The 13,687-nt window shown below is 51.4% G+C and overlaps 1 protein-coding gene across 1 annotated transcript in view; it reads right to left on the bottom strand.

Moving 5' to 3' along the window:
- RTEL1 (regulator of telomere elongation helicase 1) overlaps positions 1 to 13,687 on the bottom strand; it is a 46,806-nt gene that overhangs the window by 26,669 nt on the left and 6,450 nt on the right. Inside the window, 16 exon segments of the mRNA XM_075571199.1 lie at positions 1,979 to 2,056; positions 2,279 to 2,364; positions 3,102 to 3,142; positions 3,495 to 3,608; positions 3,769 to 3,901; positions 4,267 to 4,345; positions 4,502 to 4,576; positions 5,991 to 6,046; positions 6,919 to 7,016; positions 8,467 to 8,545; positions 8,825 to 8,863; positions 10,186 to 10,339; positions 10,435 to 10,500; positions 11,325 to 11,409; positions 11,589 to 11,664; positions 12,846 to 12,906. Of these exon segments, the coding sequence (XP_075427314.1) occupies positions 1,979 to 2,056; positions 2,279 to 2,364; positions 3,102 to 3,142; positions 3,495 to 3,608; positions 3,769 to 3,901; positions 4,267 to 4,345; positions 4,502 to 4,576; positions 5,991 to 6,046; positions 6,919 to 7,016; positions 8,467 to 8,545; positions 8,825 to 8,863; positions 10,186 to 10,339; positions 10,435 to 10,500; positions 11,325 to 11,409; positions 11,589 to 11,664; positions 12,846 to 12,906 (1,320 nt within the window).

Consider the following 13,687-nt stretch of genomic DNA (forward strand, 5'->3'; position numbering starts at 1 on the left):
CCCCATTTTCTGTGATAAGATTCGCTGAGAAGAACTATTAGGATAATTCTATTTTTAACTTGTTTATTAATGACCTTGAGGTTGGCATACAGAGCAAAGTCTCCATCGGAGCAGGATGTAATTTCTCTCCAGAAGGACTTGGGGAGACTGGAAACTTGGGCAGGTAAATGGCAGATGAGGTTTAATACAGATAAATGTAAGGTTATGCATTTGGGAAGCAAGAATAAACCGGCGACATACTAATGAAATGGAGATACGTTGTGGGAATCCTTGGTGGAGAAGGATTTAGGAGCGCTTGTAGACAGCAGGCTTAGCATTAGTGCCCAAAGTCAGGCAGTAGCTGCAAAGGCAAACAAGATCTTATCTTGCATTAAACGGGGAATGGATGGAAGGGAAGTAAACATAATTATGCCACTTTATAAAGCATTAGTAAGACCACACCTTGAATATGGAGTACAATTTTGGGCACCACTCTTTAGAAATGACATTATGGAACTAGAGAGAATGCAGAGAAGAGCCACCAAATTAATAAAGGGGATGGACAATCTGATTTATGAGGAGAGGCTAGCTAAATTAGATTTATTTACATTAGAAAAGAGGCATCTAAGAGGGGATATGATAACTATATACAAATATAGTTTGGGGACAGTACAAGGAGCTTTCAAAATAACTATTCATCCCAAGGGCAGTACAGTACACAGGGCATCCCTTAAGGTTGGAGAAAAGGTGATTTCACCAGCAACAAAGGAAAGGGCTCATTACAGTAAGGGCAGTTACAGTGTGGGATTCATTACCCATGGAGACTGGGATGGCAGATACAATAGATATCTTCAAAAAAAGGTTGGACATCTTATTGAAAGGAAATGTATACAGGGATATACCTAATAAGTAAAAGGGAATGATAAGTAATGGGAAGGATGTTGATCCAGGGAGTAATCTCAATGCTAATATTTGGAGTCAGGAAGGAATTTATTTTTCCCCTTATGAGATATCATTAGACGATATGTTACTGGGGTTTTGTTTGCTTCCTCTGGATCCATATACTGTAAGTACGGATATAGGACGATAAAGTATCTGTCGTCTAAATTTAGTATAGGTTGAACTTGATGGACGTATGTCTTTTTTTCAACCTTATCTACTATGTAACTACTATGTAACTATGAGTTGAAGAGCGCCCTCTCTTTTTGTTCTTTTCCCGGCCCATATACAGAGCCTTGTGGGACCCCGACAGAGTGAAGAGGGGGAGACACTGAAAGAGCAGTTGGATAGGAAGAACGTGAACCAGGAGACCGCTGCATCACGGAGGCCAATTGACTGTTGGGTGTGCAGGAGGAGGTGATTAACGGGGCGAAGGCAGCAGAGAGATCCAGGAGAATTAGTAAGGAGAAGGGAATGCTTAGACTTAGCTGTGGGTCTGTCATTGGCCAATTGTTAGTGCGGTCTCGGTGGAGAGTAGAGGGCAGAAACCAGATTGCAAAGAGTCAAGCAGGGAGTTGGAGGAGAGAAGGTGAGCCAAGTGGCTTGGAGGCAAAGGGGAGAAGCGAGAGGGGGCGGTAGTTAGAGAGGGAGTCTGGAGCAATAGAGGTTCTTTAGAATGGGCGGGGTGAGTGCATGTTGGAAGGAAGATGGCAATGATGGGAGATGAGGTTAAAAAGGTGACTTAGGGTGGGGCTCAGTGCGTTAGAGAGGGAGTGGAGGAGACGTGAGGGAAAAGGATCAAGGGGGCAGGTTTTAGGGTGAGATAATAAGAGGAACACGGGGACCTCATCCTCAGTTACTGGTGGAAATGAGCAGAGGGTGGATGTGAGTGTGTGAGAGGAGGTAGGTGTTACATGTGGAGCATGACCCGAAGAGAGGTCATGTCTAATGGAAATCTTATCTGTGAAGTACTGTAGGTAGGTACACACACACACACACACACACACACACACGTCAGTATGGAGTGACAATGTGTGTATACTCTCACATTGCCCCTCACCTCGTTAAAGTTTCCTTTCCCTCGGGGCTCCACATACATGGGTTTCACGTCCTCTATCCGTGAAGAGAGTCCATGTTCCTGCGCGGGAACACGGGAGTGGAACCTGTCACAGCGTGTGCGAGAACGCGTGTGTGTGTGTGCGCGCACGCGAGAACGCGTGTGTGCACGCGCGCGAGAACGCGTGTGTGGGTGCGTGCGTGTGAACGCGCGTGAAAACGCGCGTGTGTGCGCGAGAACGCTTGTATGTGTGTGCGAGAACGCGCGTTTGTATGTGTGCTTAGGGGGGGATAGATTACTCACCCTCCAGTACTCGAGACTTTTATCCAAAACTGGATATGAGGGGAAGAAAACCAGAAGCCCGTGAGGGACCACGCGAGCGATGTTACCTGGGGATATGCAGCCTGTCAGCACGAGGGGGAGGGGGGTTACCTGGGGATATGCAGCCTGTCAGCACGAGGGTGAGGGGGGTTACCTGGGGATATGCAGCCTGTCAGCAGGAGGGGGAGGGGGGTTACCTGGGGATATGCAGCCTGTCAGCACGAGGGGGAGGGGGATTACCTGGGGATATGCAGCCTGTTAGCACGAGGGGGAGGGGGGTTACCTGGGGATATGCAGCCTGTCAGCACGAGGGGGAGGGGGGTTACCTGGGGATATGCCGCCTGTCAGGACGAGGGGGAGGGGGGTTACCTGGGGATATGCAGCCTCTCAGCACAAGGGGGAGGAGGGGGTTACCTCGGGATATGCAGCATGTCGGCACGAGAGGGAGGGGGGTTACCTGGGGATATGCAGCCTGTCAGGACGAGGGGGGTTACCTGGGGATATGCAGCCTGTCAGGACGAGGGGGAGGGGGGTTACCTGGGGATATGCAGCCTGTCAGCACAAGGGGGAGGAGGGGGTTACCTCGGGATATGCAGCATGTCGGCACGAGAGGGAGGGGGGTTACCTGGGGATATGCAGCCTGTCAGCACGAGGGGGAGGGGGGTTACCTGGGTACATGCAGCCTGTCAGCACGAGGGGAAGGGGGGGTTACCTGGGGACATGCAGCCTGTCAGCAGAAGAAGGGTTACCTGGGGACAGGCAGTTAGAGTGGCGATTAGTGGGGGACACACCGCTGATACATTACCTATCGTCTTTCCCAGAGATGATAAATATTCCTCTGTAAACCTGCAAGAGAGAGATTGGGGGAGGAGAGGGGGGAGGAAGAGAGGGTGTGAGCAGTGACGACGGGGAAAGAGCCCGTGAGAAACAGGGGGGGGGGAGGGGTGCAGAGAAAAGAGCGCGTGAGAAACAGCAGGAGGGGGGGGGGGGTGGAAAGAGTGCGTAAGACGTGGGGGGGGGGAGAGAAAGTGTGTCAGACGACGGATGGGGGCAGGGGGGAAGAGCGGGTGAGAGACGGCAGAGTGGGGGTGAGAGAAAGAGCGTGAGAAACAGACAGATGAGAGCGCGCGAGATGGTGCGGGAGTGCTGGCGGGGGAGCCAGCGTGGGAGAGAAAGGGGGTACGCTTGCGTGACTCGCCTTCGGTCATACGCAGAGCTGAGCTGCGAGCCGTCAGGGCCCCGGGGGACAATCCCCACCCACATCTGGTGCTTGTCAATCACATGTGGATTCTCCAGCGTCACCGGGAACGGGCTGCAGAACAAGAGACACCGCAGTCACCGCAGCACCCGCCATGATACCCACGGCCCACACCCGGCAGCATAATCACAGGGATCCCCATCTCTCCCACACACACAGAAGCCAGCCCCCCCCACATATCATATGCTCTCTTCCCCCCCCCAAAATCACTCACATCTGCATCTCCATGGTGAAGGAGGAGAGAGGGCAGAGGGTCCCACTAGTCAGGATGATGCTTCTCACACCTTGTTTCACCAAATCATTCATCGTGTATCCTGGGCTGAAGCACCAATAACTCAGAACCTTCCCTGCAAGAGAGAGACCATCAGCACACACAGGGGGGGGGGGGGGAGGGAGAGAGGGAGAGACCATCAGCACACACAGAGGGAGAGAGACAGAGGGGGAGAGAGAAAGAGGGGGAGAGAGAAAGAGGGGGAGAGAGAAAGAGGGAGAGAGAGAGAGAGAGAGAGGGGGAGAGAGAAAGAGGGGGAGAGAAAGAGGGGGAGAGAGAAAGAGGGGAGAGACTCAGCAGAGCGAGAGAAACCGACCCTCGATACACAGAGATGAGCCAGGAAGGCAGAGAGACCGACTGAGACAGACAGACGTTTCTACCAGTGTCCCTGCTGCGTTCCCCACCCCCCCGCCTGTATCTCTCCCCCCTGCCAGTCCTCACCCGGCTTCTTGGTGCTGGTGCTGCTCCACACGTCCCCTCTGGGCTTCTTCCTCTGGCTGGTGTCCGGGTGGATGTGAACCTGGGAAATGAGACAAGTAGTGACACCCCACGGCAAGGGCAGCAGCCTGGCATTGTGCCAAGTGACACACAGGCCCCCCCATTACGTTTCGGAGGGGGGGGGGGTGTGTGAAGACTGGGGAAGGGTAGAGGAAGTGGTAGTTGGGCCCAGACTCACCTTGTAGTATTTGGAGACTTTCTGGTTCAAGGCAGAACTGGCAGCGCCATCCTGTGGCTCAATGTTAAACACAATCTGCAGAGAACGCAGGACAGGGAGTAAGAGACGGGGGCGCACCCTGACCCCAAAACACCGCCACTCTGGCAGCAAAATGCTAAACATTGCTTTCTTCCCTCTACCCAGCCATGTAACTCTTATTGTGCACCTCTTCTGTCCCTGAACATGCTGCTTTCTTCCCTTTACTCAGCCATGTAACTCTTATTGTGCACCTCTTCTGTCCCAGAGCATGCTGCTTTCTTCCCTTTACTCAGCAATGTATCTCTTATTGTGCACCTCTTCTGTCCCAGAACATGCTGCTTTCTTCCCTTTACTCGGCCATGTAACTCTTATTATGCACCTCTTCTGTCCCTGAACATGCTGCTTTCTTCCCTTTACTCGGCCATGTAACGCTTATTGTGCACCTCTTCTGTCCCTGAACATGCTGCTTTGTTCCCTTTACTCAGCCATGTAACTCTTATTGTGCACCTCTTCTGTCCCTGAACATGCTGCTTTGTAATGTCGGAGTTGGCCACTGTTTATTTTCCTTTTTGGGGTAAATATATTTGGGGTACAGAAATAAGGAACGGGCTACACCATGTCAGCAATACATGAAAGTACAGCCATACAATAGCCAAGACAAATCATTCCCCAAAAGAACAAATGGAAGACTTCAGCAAGAACACAAAAAGGGGAACAGTTCTGCCGTTGTCCCAAGACCCAAACTTCTCATGGATCTCTATGACTAATGTATGCCTGTATATAACTTTATTTATATAGCGCCCACAGAGTACTCTGTGCTTTACTAAGAGAATGTAGTGCAGGGACCAGCGCAAAGTCAGACACTAGGGAAGGAAATCCCGGAGAGCTTACAATCTAAGCGGTGTGTTGGGAGACTTACAGAGACGGGTTATTCAAAAACCCTGTCCTGGCTGCTGGGCGCACACGCACGGGTCCCCTCAAAGGGTTGGAGGGGTGGCCGTGCGAGTGCACGGCGGCTGGGGAGGATATTTAAAGATGGCGGCGCGGTGACCAGCAGTAAGATGACCTGCGGCGAGCCGTCCTGGAGGCGGAGCGTCGGTGGACAATTAGGTCGTGGCCAAACGTCCTATTCCGGAGCAGGAGTGGCAAAGCTCCAGTCCCCAAGGGCCACGTTCCAAGGAAATCCCACAGGTGGCTGAATCAGGAGCTCGGTCACAATGACTGAGCTACCTGTGCTGAAGCAGGGGCATCCTTAGAACCTCACCTGTTGGTGGTCCTTGAGGACTGCAGCTGGCTACTCCTGTGGTAGAGTATTTCCTCCCGGTGAATAAACACTCAGCACTTGACCGCTACCCGAGTGCTACTCTTTCTGCTTCCGTATAATAAATGACCATACAGAGCTCTACGACGATGGGAACCTGTCGGCCCTCCGGGTGGGAACCTGTCGGACCTCCGGGTCTCGCCCGCTCACCTGGATGATATCCGCCAGTTTCTGCAGCCCCACCAGGTTTGTGAAGAGCCCGGAACCTGAAGAGGATACTTGGATTCAGAACACAGTGTGTATATGTATTGTTTGTATAATGTATATGTGTGTATGTATTGTTTGTATGTATGTATGTATAATGTGTGTGTACTTTACAAGAGACAAGACAGTACAGGGAATTATGACACAATAAGTGCAACAAAGACAGTAGGAAAGGAAATCCCTGCCCCGGAGAGCTTACAATCTAAGTGGTAGGTTGAGAGGCTTAAGAGACAGCAGGTGAGGGAATAAGTGCAGTAGATGGCAGTGCTTGGGCACAGTGGTTGGTAGGAGTGACTGTGGGTTGGGACAGTAGCCATTAGTGCAGGCTATTGGACGGCTTCTTTTAAAGGAGAGATCCACGTGTCCCTGTCCTGAGAAGCCTTAGGCCTCAATTATACCAGAAACTGCAGAGCGATCCGGTGATGTCACCGTAGCAGAAGCGATTTGTAGCGCTACAGCAGAGGAGAAATGACCACTTCCTGGTTTGTTTAAGATGCGCTGTGATTGGCCGTGCCAATCACGTGATGCGGCCATCGCTTGAAAAAACAAAATCTTAAATCTCTTCCATCAGACAGAAGCTTTGCAGCACGTCGCGATTGGTATGTGCGCTTCCATTGCATTTGATTGTTTTGTAGCTGCGCGGCCTCGCGCGCGATTTCTGGTATAATCACAGCCTGACACATCGTCTCACAACCTTGAGGCACGGGTCACACGGCTGCTGACCCGGAAGAGTAGTAACTCCTTCAGTGCCACACTGAATAGTCTCCCTGTGAGAACAGGGCGAGCGCGGAGAGGCGCTTACTATCTAAGGATGGGGCTCAATATGTAAACGTGTCCCTCTTCCCCCTGCCCTCCGCCCCAGGAGGCTTCTTACTTGCGCCCATGTGCTGTATGATCTGTTCCAGGGACTCCAGGAGGCCGGACTTTGTGCCAAACGTGATTCCCGCGGCGGCGAACAGATCAAAGATGTAACTGCGGAAGGGAAGAGGTCAGCGTCGGCGCGGTGCGAGGTTACACTTTGCGCGAGCAGCGGTACTTTTATTGCGGTGGATTCCCTGCACGTGTTCGGGGAACCCGGAGGTTTCGCGTTTGCTAAATCGCAAAAACAGTTTGATTTTTAAAGACCCCATCATTGTATTTTGCCATTTTTTAGTTTAATAACTTGAATAATTTCACAGAATGTCACAAAAAAAATAAAAAGTTATGGTGGACATCTACATTCTGTACCACACCATCTTTCTTTCCCCAATTTTATTTTCTGTACCCCTTTAAACTTTTGAAAAAACAAATTAAAAAATAAATAAATTATATATACAGTATATATATTATATGTTAAAAAAAAGGACTAAAATCCTCCACAGTACAGCAAATAAAAATACCCCGTGTGAGCACATTTCATGTCTCAGACAGGTCTGTAACCCTGCCCTTCCCCATTATCTCTTAGCATACAGTGCTTCCACTGCAGTCAAGGATTCTGGGTAATGACATGCAAATGAGCACAGTGTCACTCTCTACGTCTTATCCATTCTAACACGGACGCCTATAAGCCGATGCCTGCCGCATTACACGGCGTTTCAGCATAGCCTGGGTTACAGATGTGCACAGCCACTAGGGGTCCATGTCAAAGGGGATAAGAAGAACAGAGTGACACACTGTGTGCTCATTTGCATGTCATTACCCAGAATCCCTGGCTGCAGTGGAAGTGCTGTATGCTAAGAGAATGGGGAAAGGCAGGGTTGCAGACCTGTCCGAGACATGATCCACTTCTTCAATGTCAAACTATGCATACTATAGAAGGATGTCAGTGTTATGGCACCAACGTATGACCTCTTCCTGAGTTCACCTAGTACACAATATAAAAAGTTCAAAGACAATCTCTGATTAATAATAATAATAATAATAATAATAATAAGTGTTCGACAAACCTATACATTTGCTCGCCCCGGGCGAGTGGATTTAACCCTCGGGCGAGTAAATATTGGCTCAAGCAGCACACGTTTGGTACTAGGTGGCGAGTAGATTTTTTTGTGTGGCGAGTAGATTTTTTGGGGATTTGTCAACCACTGATAATAATAATAATAGTATGTTCTTGAATAGCGCAGCTAGTTTTACCTAGCGCTTTACAGACACATTTTGCAGGCACAGGTCCCTGCCCCGTGGAGCTTACAATCTATGTTTTTGGTGCCTGAGGCACAGGGAGATAAAGTGACTTGCCCAAGGTCACAAGGAGCAGACAGCGGGAATTGAACCTGATTCAAACTCAGTGCCAATCAGTGTCTTTACTCAGAGCCACTCCTCCCGGATTAACCCTCGTGCTCACTGAATGCCGCCATTACCCATCTCCCCTGGAACGCGGGTGACGAGGAGATCTGAGCTGACCATGGCAGTGGCAGGTTGAGGGTATTGGCGGGACGGTACCTACCTCCCATCCTTTGTGACCCCTCCCCCGTTAGCGGGAAGCACCGTAGATTCAATGGAGAGTTCCAGCTGCAGGAGGGCTCCTGGGGGGGGAAGAGAGCAGAGGCTGGAGCAGGCAGCACAGAGACAGACACACCGTATTGGGCTGGGCGCTTGTACAGAGGAGGCATCACAGGCCTCAGGCCTCCCATGGAAGTGTCATGTTGGAATAGTTAAGAGATTCCTGGTAGCACAATATGCTTGTATAAAGCATGCGGTGTTTTAATGCCGCACGGTAAAACGGTGTCAGACCCCTGCGGCCAATTGGACATGTGAGCAGTGGCCCGGCACATGCCCAGCCTGGAGGGGGCAGCGTTCCTCACCCTTTATCTTGGCAATGTCCACCAGCTCCATGTTCAGACCTGCAAGTACAGGGACAGCAAAGGTTGCGTCACTGCTCCGGAGGGGACAGGTGACTTCTGACCTGCCGGTTACCCTCCCACTCCACCCAGGCATATTCCACAAAGCGTATGGTGACAGAATATACCAGGGCGCGCTCTCAGACTGAATTCAAATAGATAGGAATAACAATAAAAAATAGTATTATATTACCATATGCAGGGGGCCCCTGTAGACCACAATGTACGTGTACGCCTTCGGAGTCCACGGTCCGCAGCTCAGAAACCCTTAGGGGAACCACCTTTCCTTGTTCCCCAATGAATGTGACAAAAACAGAAAACAAGGGGAGCGCGAGTAAATAAATGCCTGAAAAATGAAATACCATAGGATCTGTAGGCAGACTGGTTAACGATGTGGCCAGACTCACCCAACACCTCAATGATGCACAAGGGTTCTGATGGAACCAGTCAATGCACTTCTTGTGGTGTAATCGATGCAGGGATGGGTCACTGAGAGAGTGATAAATATCATAGATACTCACACGGGCGTGTGTGAGTACAGGTACAGACAGAGCCTGAGGAAGCTTCACCAAGCGAAACGCGTTGCTCCAATTCAACAAAGACGGTTGTACCCTGGAGGTCACCGTAGGGAAGCGTGAGGGTGCGTTCCAGCCGTGCGTGTCATCTATTGCTGGCCGGACGCAGGGAGCTCTCGAACGGGACGAGCCCCACGGACTTTGCTGCATCCCACGGGGGATTTTGAGTGTATACTATTGTCGTTTGTTTTTATTACATTTGAAACGTTTCACTCCCACTCTCCCTGTGTTTCACCGACACTGAGGGGAGTTCTGATTGAGACCAGGCGAGAAGGAGCCATACCGAGTGACTAGCAGAGAGCATAACATCCAACCAAACCAAGGAAAGAACCACCTGTACTCACACAAGCCCGTGTGCGTATCTATGATATTTATCACTCTTTCACTGACCCATCCCTGCATAAATTACACCACAAGAAGTGCATTGACTGTGGTCCTATCAGAACCCGTGTGCATCATTGAGGTGTTGGGCGAGTCTGACTACATCGTTAACCAGTCTGCCTACAGATCCTATGGTATTTCATTTTACAAACATTTATTTACTCACGCTCCCCTTGTTTTCTGTTTTTGTCATATTCCACAAAGCAGCAGCCCAGCCATAACCAAGTAGGACCCCTCCATCCAGCCAACGTTTCAGTCCCCTCGGGGCCTTCCTCAGCCAAGTTATTATTGGGATCAGAAAACCCGCCCCTTCAGTTGTTAGCACGCGACGCTGGCGCACCGCGAGGATGTGAGGCCCGCGCGGCTCACCGGAGCTCGCCGACTCCATGTTGAATTCGGAGTGGATGGTTTTCAGCTCCAGGGCCTCGGCCTGCTCCTGCAGCACCAGGTTTATGGCCTCGACCCCCGATGCCACGTCATATGGGGTCAGGTCAAAGGAGGACGACTCTTCGCACATGCGCTCCTGGGGGGGGGCGGGGAGAGGGAGATGCAGCTCAGTACCAGGGGGACGGGGGGAGCACAGGGGTGGAGGGACGAGATATACAACCAGACACTCACTACATTGTGCGCTTCATCAAATATCACCACGGTCCCCTTCAGGTCTATGTTATGGGCTCGGCGGCTCTGAGGAACAAAGACGCCTGGTCATATACACTGCTCACATAGCAAAGAACTCAAATATATATATATATATATATATATATATATATATATATATATATATATATATATATATATATAAACAGCTCACATTGCAAAGACCCCAATCCAATAAAAGGCAGACACCTGATGGGGCTCCCCAAGAGCTGCTCCCCTCTGCAAAGGACCAGTGTGCTAAGGGTTAACAGTTGCTTGTACTTTGTGGAACGTCAACCCCACCCAGTGCAATGTTAATGAGTCAAGAGGACAAAGAACTTTGTATTAACAGTTGCATTTAATCTGAACCCCTTCAGTGTACATCTGCGTCACCCCAAAGGCGGACAGTCAAAGGGTGAAACTCGCCAGCCCTTTTATCACCTGCACCCAATTTTCCAACTCTATCTGCCCATGAAATGTCTGTGAATTGACTGTATAACCTCTGTTCTTTTAATGTAACCGTGTATTGTTATAGCTCTGTGCCCAGGACATGCTTGAAAACGAGAGGAAACTCTCAATGTATTACTTCCTGGTCAAACATTTTTATAAATAAATATAAACATCTCACATAGCAGAGACCCCGATCCTATATAAACAGCTCACATAGAGACCCCGATCCTATATAAACAGCTCACATAGCAGAGACCCCGATCCTATATAAACAGCTCACATAGAGACCCCGATCCTATATAAACAGCTCACATAGCAGAGACCCCGATCCTATATAAACAGCTCACATAGAGACCCTGATTCTTTAAAACAGCCGACACTATAAGCCCCTACATATTACATACTTCTCATGTTTTAGATACCTTGGGGTCCAGGAGATAGTTATAGGGCATAAATATAATGTCCGCTTGCTGCTTCAAACTCCGGGACAGGTAGTAAGGGCAGGCCCTGCAGAGAGAGAAAGGGGCGCAGGAGGGGGGGGGGGGGGAGGAGAGCAGGCTTAGAATGAAAGTGCATCACTGAAAGAGTGGTGGGTGCGTGGAATGGACTCCCAGTGAAGATCTGGGGGATACATTGAGCAGTTAACCCCTGGAGAAGCAGAGGGTCCCCTCTTACTCACAGCCCACCTGTGTTTGGTGCCGCTCTTCACCAGATCCTCAATGTCCAGAATGTGACTGGTCAGATCCTTTTCCGTACTCTTCTCTGGGGGGTTGGTGGGGGGTGGGGGAGGGGAGAATGGGGGTGTTATTACCCTTTTACTCATGGATGGGTTCTGCATTGCAATGCTACTCCCTCTAGCACCGCAGAGGTTAATCCCATCCTACACCTCAGTCCTGCTCTACAGCATCCTCTGCTATTCTTGTACTGACCCCAAATATACAGCTCTGACTTTCCACCTCAGTCCTGCTCTGTGGCACTCCCCCAGTGCAGACCTCCCACCCACCACAACCTCCCCCTCCCAGTGCAGACCACCCACCCACCACAACCTCCCCCTCCCAGTGCAAACCACCCACCCACCACAACCTCCCCCTCCCAGTGCAGACCACCCACCCACCACAACCTCCCCCGCCCAGTGCAGACCACCCACCCACCACAACCTCTCCCTCCCAATTCAGCCCATCCACCCACAACCTCCCCCTCCCAGTGCAGCCCATCCACCCACAACCTCCCCCTCCCAGTGCAGCCCATCCACCCACAACCTCCCCCTCCCAGTGCAGCCCATCCACCCACAACCTCCACCTCCCAGTGCAGACCACCCACCCACAACCTTCCTCTCCCCAGTGCAGACCACCCACCCACAACCTTCCTCCCCCCAGTGCAGACCACCCACCCACCACAACCTCCCCCACCGGTGCAGCCCACCCACCCTCCACAACCTCCCTCACCGGTGCAGAAACCACCCACCACAACCTCCCTCACCGGTGCAGAAACCACCCACCACAACCTCCCCCACCGGTGCAAAACAACCTCCCCCACCGGTGCAGAAACCACCCACCACAACCTCCCCCACCCAGTGCAAAACAACCTCCCCCACCGGTGCAGAAACCACCCACCACAACCTCCCCCACCGGTGCAAAACAACCTCCCCCACCGGTGCAGCCCACCCACCACAACCTCCACCCTCCCCCAGTGCTGCCCACCCACCACAACTTCCCCCCCCCAGTGCAGCCCACCCACCACAACCTCCCCCCTCCCCCGGTGCAGCCCACCCACCACAACCTCCCCCCTTCCCCGGTGCAGCCCACCCACCACAACCTCCCCCCTCCCCCGGTGCAGCCCACCCACCACAACCTCCCCCCTTCCCCGGTGCAGCCCACCCACCACAACCTCCCCCCTCCCCCGGTGCAGCCTAGCCCCTCACTGGGATCTCAGGATAGACCCACCCTCCACGTTATTGTAGAAGTGACAGGATCGGCTGGAGACTTTGGACCGGCACATGAGGACCTGAGAAGAGAGGAAATGTGTGAGCGGGACCACGCAGGAGCCACAGGATTCCACACCCACGGTGACAACAACCACCAGACCCAAATATCAGAGAGCACTTCATCAGAAGAGGGGATCAGCCTCTTGAAATAAGGGCGTTCTGTAGGATCCCTAAAAATGAGGCATGAAGCCCAAGGTTCAAACAATACCAGGAGCCTCAGATGACACGAGACGGAAGTACTAAATGATTAGACATTGGGGTCTCCGGGTAAGAGTACCATATGTGTAGGTTGTAATACAGGTCAATTGTACAAGGTTGTTAGTGCATAAACGTTGAAGACTGCAGAGGTCTCCCTGTCAGATCTCTAAGCTGGGGGTGGGAGGCTTCACTGCATAGTGCGTGAGGCTCATCACAGCAGGGTCTCTCCTGGGGGGTCCTTGAACTAAATGACTAACAGGGGGCAAAGGAAAAGCCTGTGTTATTTGTTAATTGCACTTCGGTGAAATAAAAAAAAGCCTACCCTTATTTTCCCAAAGCAAGTGCGAGAGGCACAGACGTGCAGACGTGCAGACGTGCACACAAGGAGATAGTTTGGGGGGGGGGAATTAAAACATGGCTTTGTTTAGCCTGTCCCTTTAAACAGCAGTTTAAGGCAAAACATACATGCAAAGAAACAAAACACCTATATCTGTGTAAGGGCTAACTTACTTCCCCAGCCCCCTATCTGCAAGGCTGGGAGGAAAAAACCCTTACCAAGCTATCACCCCAAAGTCTCAAGCGGTAACTCAAAAGCAGGTCAGT

Source organism: Ascaphus truei, chromosome 15, assembly GCF_040206685.1.
Source record: "Ascaphus truei isolate aAscTru1 chromosome 15, aAscTru1.hap1, whole genome shotgun sequence".
Lineage (NCBI taxonomy): Eukaryota > Metazoa > Chordata > Amphibia > Anura > Ascaphidae > Ascaphus > Ascaphus truei.